The following is a 7,714-nucleotide window of genomic DNA, read 5'->3' on the forward strand; positions in this document are numbered from 1 at the left end:
AAGATTTTTATGACGACCGCTTGCTTTGCTTGATAACTTTTCTTAATCACTGAAGTTATAAATTATTATTTATCCGCTATTTTATTTTCTTTTCTCTTCATTTTAAATCGTCGCCGCTGTTAACCTCGCATTTTTTAATAACGCGCGCCGCCAAATCCGTGTATAATTTCTTGATTATATCTTGTAACATACTTATTTAAGGGAGTAAACCTTCATACGGGTGCGGAGGTGCTGCCATCTATCGGATTTTTCGTTTTTATCCTTTCTATCGGAGTTGAGAGACAAGTTTAGATGGCAACACCGTCGTGTAGACTGTAGCGACCTATAGTTCCTCGAGTACGAGTTTCGAACACCAACTTGCACAAGCCGCAAGTGGCTGTGCGCCTAGCGTCGAAGTCAATCGATATTCGATGTTAAGCAAACAGAGTACGGAACACCGCTAGGATGGGTGGCCTCCAGCCTAGCCGAGTAGTTACAACAACAAGCGTCCTGGGGTAAGGAGTCGCTGCCATCAACCCCACTGATGATGAGTCTAGGCAGCGACTCGGAGACGAAACGCACAACCTTTTCCTCACCTTACCCACATCATCGCTTCCTACATTATCATCCTCGCATCATTCTCATCGACATTTCCAATCCCTTCATGTCCATGAATTCAGTAAGTTTTCAATTGCAAAAAACCTAATCAATGCAATTTATTCGTGAACACTTTAAATTGTGTTTTCGAAATTGGATCTCCAGCTTTCTTCGATCGTACATTACACCTACGTGCGAAATGTACGATCGAAGATTTACAAATTCTATTTACGGATAGATCGAAATACAATCAGCCAAATACACATTATTCAATTCGTGAGCTTTTTTAATTGTATCAGTAAAATTGGATCCTCGGTTTACATACAATGAAATGAAGTTTACATACAAATTATTTTACTCAATAGGCTGAAGCGCTTGGTGAAATGTTTAATTAATATTGTTTTAAATAACAAACAACGTTAGAAATTTGGATTATTATTGGTCGATCATATACGTGCAAATAAATAAGAATTAACGAATAAAGGTCGATGATCGTCCATGTACAATTGAATCAGCTTTTGCGATTTGTCTCGTTATTCCTATCTTCGGGCATAAGTTATTCTTTGATTTGCAATCAGAATGCGATCGAATGTCGATGCAGAAACACAAAAGAAGTTACAATTGGTAGTTACATTACCAATGTGTAACTCCCCATCTTTCCAAGTTCCTAGAAGATAATCATATACGTATATGTATGTTTTATCACGCACAAATACGCATGTACGTATTTTATTATACGCTTGTACTTTTATTATAACATTTTCCACTCGTTTGTTGATTCTTTAACTTCGCAATGTGTAATCTTCAACAATGTATACGAGTGCGATCAAACGGAAAGATAAGAACCAATAGCAAGACGAGATACTTCCTTTTTGTTTTATTCTTTGTAGCAAATACGATGAAACGAAGGTAAAAGAAGGGGAATTCACTTTCACTGATTGCCGCGCCGCGCTGGCTAAGATACTTACTTGCATATATTCGCTAGTGTTGTTGTCGTATTCAAAACGTCACGGCTGTAAGATCGCCTCTTCTGCTGGTGAGTTTTACGAGCAGAAGTCGATCGAAAAGTCGAAGAAAGAAAAAACGAAAGTGTTCTGCTTGAAATCACGTTCTAAACGTGGAAACCTACTACATTCTAATACAGAAGATGGAGATGGAATTTAAGAATTTGGAGAATTCCTTCAGGAACCTGAGCTGCAATCACAATTACGTACCATCCGCGATCGAACAGATAGAAAGTGAGTGAATTTTTTCTCGACTTTGCGACTGAATGACTGTTTTAAAAGACTGCTTGATTGCAATTTAATTTTATATTCGACTCGATCGATCACGATTTGGCATGTGCGTTTGGTGAAAGTTTAAAAAGGAAACTGTAATTAAAGAATAAATTTTATGTCGTGACAGCTGCTTTTCTTCTGCGCTTTTATGCGATTTTATTGATAAAAAAAAAAAAAAAAAGAAAAAAAAAGAGAAAAAAGAAAATGGAAAAGAAACAGGTAAGCGGTAGCATACAGCAAGCTAAGGTTAAGAAGTAGAACACGAGATAGTTTGAAACAATTTGCGAATAATGTGTTTCGGGTTTTTGAATAATGCTCTACCGTGTGAGCACGCCGACACGTTTACGTAACATTTCCGATTTCGATAAAAATAATTTTCTCTTTGTTATAAAATCCTGCAATGCTATCGAGATTTTTTTCATTAGTCCTGGCACGTAATATTTTTGTTCGGTCGAATTGACGTCGTACTTTTCAAGCGTTTCGATTTACGGAGCATGCGCAGAAGCGAGCGTGTCGATCGGTGAAAGTTTTGCTCAACAATTACGGTACGTTCTATTGAGCAACGTGTAAGTAGGTATATACTTGGATATATACGAAATGCTATAAACTTAATGTTCATAAACGTTCGTCCATTATCGTCCATATCGTTCATATCGTTCATATCGCTCATATCGTTCATATCATAAACGATTATTGTATGTAAGTACTTACTTACTAACCTCAGGATACTTGAGATTTTTACTGAAAAGCAACGAGTTAAATTTTGCTTTAGAAAATGTGTCGAAACGAAATTACATAACGGAACTGAGATGACGAAATGTACGCTTCCTCGAAATGATATACATACATGTTTGAAGAAAGAAAATGGAGAAGGAAAGGAAATTGTAGAGTTTTAATCCTCCGACTACTGAAGCTGGCGCTCCGGTGCTGGATCATTTTGACTCACACGGATATCCCACTAATGCATATTTAAGGTCGTCCGGACGGCTCACCACATGTCACTGTACATAGTGTGACGGTTGCTCGAGACCGAGGTCCTCGCCATCGATATCGTACCAACCACAGTACAAGACAGACACCCGACTCGTATAGGAACATGTAGGAGCATAAGGAGCAAGTAATAGTCACATGAATAACATATTTACCATACATTTATGTTGTTTACTGTCAGGAACGTCTTGTGCAAATTGAACGAAAGAAGACAAAGAAAAATTGCTCGTTGGCAATGAAGACATTGCGTCAACAAATAGAAACAACGGAAAAAAGTAATAAAAAGAACAAAAATAACAATAAAAAGTAACAGTAAATTAATAATAAAAATAGTAAAATATTAAAATAGTTTATGCTAAAAACTAAAATCTAAATAGTAAATACAAAAATAATATAAAATACTAAATACAAAAATGGTATAAAGTACTAAATACTAAAAAACAAAAATAATACAAACTATCAAATACTAGATACTAAAATACTAAAACAGTAATAAAAACACTAAAATATGAAACAACTTTGAAATAAAAAAATTGCTTCGATTTGCTGCACACGTCTTTCTTTCTTCGATTTACGGAACGTTACCAGAAATTGATTTTTTTTTCGTCTTTCCACATGATGCTCGTGCATTACTGCGATCACTAACACAAACAACTCCCAGCACAGGTCAAAACTGCTGACTCCGGCACAGTAGGCGGAGGGTTAGGCCAAGATTTCTGTACTTACGCCCAGAATCAGTTGAAATTGAATCCATATATTCTAATTTCTGCTAAGCAGAGGCTCAAGGGCCAGTATGAGAATAAAATGTATCACGAACGCAGAATAAATGGAAACAATTTACGAGTAATTACGAGTAAAAAGAATAAAGGAGTATCGATCTTGATTTCTTTCTCAGTTGACGCGACATCGAAAATTATAATTAAAATAAAACAGCACAGTGGGAATCTTGGTAATTCAATTTTTTTGTTCAAAAAAGTATTTTGTCCTCCAGGTTGGCAAGTTGGACAAGGCAATGACATTGTAAAGACATTGCGATACATAATGTGGTAATTTTTCACGTATCTCACACTGACAATGTCTTTTCCCGTTTTAGGTTTAAATGCATTTGGTATAGGTTTGTTGAGTTTCGGTACCATGCTGTCCACGTTGACGTTATACTTTGCCATGGATGCGTGTCACAATATTTTCCACCAAAAGGAAACGAGATTCTACAAGACAAATTGTTTCATGATACTCTCGATATATCCTGTGGCGAGTGTCTGCAGTCTTACGGCGCTCGGAATACCAAGGTAAACGTGATCGTCATCTCCGTCCATCGGAAAATGCATTACATGCACAATGAAATACTGAAGAGTGAGAATTCGTTACCGTAGGGAAAACAGTAAATTGTTTCGCAGTGTAAATTATTTCTAGATTTATATGTAGTTGTATTTATATACCTACATACGTACGTACACGTATGCTTGGAAAAATTTCAAATTCAACTTGTTTCTCGCAAGTGTCTCTTTCATAAAAGAGTATTAAAAACTCTTGTTGTTGTTTTTACTTGTCATTTACTTTTCGACTTAGCTTCACAGAAGCAACTGCATACTTCCATTCAATTTGTTTCACAATATTCGACGCAATATTCTCTATTACATATAAGTTTACAACAATAACTTTACGATTAAAAGTAATGAAAACCTTGAAATGTTACAAGATAAGATAAGAACGTACAAAGATGAGACAGAAAAGACGCGATAGATACGTGTATGTATGTATGTAACGAGCATATAAAATAGAAAAGCAACCCTGAGTCGTAGCTAATGAATGACGATGTTGATCCTTTGAGATAATTGCTGCTCCGATAACCGTGTCGCGCCGTCGTATCACATCGTCGCCATCGGGTCGTCGCCGGTCGTGTCCGAAATTTGATGAGTCCCCTCGATAACCGGAGGCAGACACGAAAATTCCATCGTCACCAATTGATCGCTCGCTCATTGATGTTTTCAACGTGTTTCAAACGTATTTTCTATTTGGTCGGGGAAAATCTAAATTTTAAATTTGGGCACTCGCCGGGTCGCGGACAAGATAATAAAAATAATTCGTACACGGCTGCATATGTATATACATACGTGTGTGTATACATACATATATATGTGTGTATATATATATATATATTTTTTTTTTTTTTTTTTTTTTGATATTGATGAAATTGTAGAGAAAGTACTTTCCATTTCTGTTTTTAACAAGCAACGTTTCGATTATTTCTAGAACTCAGTTGCTGTCAGAAGCTGTGACACAAATCTTCCTAACGATTGGTTTGTATCGATTGTATTTGCTGTTGGTCTACGTAGGGCGTAAAAAGATGGCAGAGACGCCACAGTTGAAGCTACAGGTTGGCCCCTGTTGCTGCTGGCCCTGTCTGCCCTTTCCGAATCTTGAGATGACCGAGGCTAATTTGTCCTGGCTTCGGCTAGCAGTCTTGCAACTTCCCATTATCCAGGTTATTTCCGTCTTTTCTACCTCGACTTTTTTGCGTCCGTGCTCGTGATCGCTTTTTTTTCGAGCCTTTTTTCGAGCATATTTTTCGTGTAAATTCCAGCATTGACGATGTCGTGTCTATTGGTTCTAGGGACTGATTTATTGCGTATTTCTCTCTATGTCGATCGAAGAGCCAACCCTTATAACGCAATATGGAATTTATCTGCAACCGTTCGTAATGACGAGCATATTTCTGGGAATATACGGATTGACTGTTGCCGTGAAAAGTCTGCAAGAAATCGCTGCAGGTAAAAATTGCGTATGCTTTATCGAGAGGAAGGGCGATGTTTTTATAAAACATTTCTTTAATTACATGCGATAATAACGCGTCCTTAATTAAGCGTCCCTCTAAAAAAAGATCGTAAAAGTTCAGTTGCCTGTTACGAGAAAGACATTAACCTGAACGAAAATGAAATTAAGAACAGAACGATTTGTTTCTTTCAACGTTTTCGATTATCGCGTCAAACATTCCGTTTGCACATGCAAACGGGACTTGCGAACGGAAGCAATTTCCAAGCTTCTGGAAAGTCCTATTGTCCTTTGCTGCCATGGTGTTCATGGGTGTTCACTTACGCTTCTGACCTGCTGTTAATTTCATAGAGGCGAAGCTACACCGCAAGACCACAGTGTCCCAGATGGTGCTGCTATTCTCGAAGCTGCAGGCGTTCCTCGTCAAAAGCCTACCGCAAACGGGCCTGTTTCCATGCAATCCACCAATTACGCCGGAAATTTATGCCAATGGTAACTCTTCTTTTCTTCTTTCCTTTCTTTTTCTTTCTTTCTTTCTTTCTTTCTTTCTTTCTTTCTTTCTTTCTTTCTTTCTTTCCTCCCTTTGTTTACGCCCGTAGAATTTGAGAATTCAACAATAAGAAATATCCGTTGAGCTTTTGAATCTTTTTGCCTTAAGTCGTTTTAAAAAGGAAGAAAGAATTGCGAGATTGGCAACGTGAGAGATGTTTCAAGTCGAGAAAAGAACTCCAAGAACACGAACGAGCCGAGAACGTGGAATACGAAAATGTTGAAATTTCAACGGTGCTCCTCGGACGAGCAACGGTGCAACTGGTCTGCGACCAGCAGCGGAGCACGATGAAAGGGCACGAGGCTCTCGTAGTAACGGCTTTCCAGATAAAGAAACGACCACTTTCTTCTGTCCGATTTCAGTTACCTACAATGCCTTGATGCTAATCGAGATGCTGTTGCTCTGCTACGCGGCAAGGTACGTTTATTACGTCGATCTGGAAAGGGAGGAAGAAACGGCGGCGACGGCGGCGGCGGCGGTGACGGTGGCGGTCGTCGAGGCGACAGATCGGCCGAAAGACAAGACCACGGAACGAGCCAGCTCGGCGAGTAACAACCAGGCCAACAACCGGCAACCGTCGACATTGACTCACAATCAGTGACATTTCCTCTTTGTTCTTCTCTTTACTTACTTTACGAATTTCAATCGCATTGCGACATTTTTCCCACCAATTTGCACCCAGTCGTGATCCACATGCATATGTACATATGTATAGCTGTATTTGTATTTGTATATTTCCTCAGTCATTTTCATCGTTCACTCGTATCACGGACATACACATGTAGGTTCGTAGTACGATATGTAGTATTAGAAATCGGTTCTATTCGAAAGAGTCCGCTATTTAAAAATATCATTTCATTATGACTTCGAATGTATTATATAGAGGCGCGTTTATGACTGGCTTAATGATAAAGCGTTAGATTTTGTGACAGTGACGATAAAGTACTTACGTATTTGCGTGAATTTCAGGTAAGATAAGTAGCGTAAGATTTTCTTTTTATCTCTCAGAAGCAAACTCTGTCCTGCAGTTGCGAAAATATGAAGGCCACATAATGTGAAACTGTGAAGTTTTAAGTTTTTACATAACATTGATACGGCGAGTAATAAAAGCATAGACAAGATTGGAATAACAATTGTAAATCGTTAATTGTAAATTTTAAACGGAAGGAAGCGAGCTCGACGTAGGTATAGGCACGTGTGCATGTATGTATGTATGTATGTACGTACGTACGTACGTACGTACGTATGTATGTACATGCATACTCAAGTGAGTAAGTGGCGAAGCAAAGTTGGAAATTTTCGAGTCCCGAAAAGGACGGCTAGCCTATCTGAAGCGAACATGCCTCGGAGAATTATCACGGGCGTGCATCGGAAAGCGTTCCTTGGAAGCGACATGCCGATTTTTCTTGTTCCACGTTTCCACTTTGGACGATCGATTGTCACCGAGATGGCGGACGGCAACAGAAAAGTCGGCTGAAGGGACGAATATTAATATTCTGATAACGTGTCTAGGTCCGGTCATACTATATGTAGCCGCCTTTGTTGCTGT

General features: G+C 38.6%; 1 protein-coding gene across 1 annotated transcript; it reads left to right on the forward strand.

The window, feature by feature from the left end:
• Positions 1-1,520: 1,520 nt before the first annotated feature.
• Positions 1,521-7,298, forward strand: LOC122534193 (organic solute transporter alpha-like protein 3). Its single transcript, XM_043664576.1, has 6 exons — positions 1,521-1,814; positions 3,937-4,132; positions 5,097-5,328; positions 5,458-5,614; positions 5,967-6,107; positions 6,528-7,298. The coding sequence occupies exons 1-6, from the start codon at positions 1,724-1,726 to the stop codon at positions 6,764-6,766; spliced, it is 1,056 nt and encodes a 351-aa protein (XP_043520511.1). The 5' UTR covers positions 1,521-1,723; the 3' UTR covers positions 6,767-7,298.
• Positions 7,299-7,714: the final 416 nt, after the last annotated feature.

This window comes from Frieseomelitta varia, unplaced genomic scaffold, assembly GCF_011392965.1.
Source record: "Frieseomelitta varia isolate USP_RPSP 00005682 unplaced genomic scaffold, Fvar_1.2 scaffold_579, whole genome shotgun sequence".
NCBI lineage: Eukaryota > Metazoa > Arthropoda > Insecta > Hymenoptera > Apidae > Frieseomelitta > Frieseomelitta varia.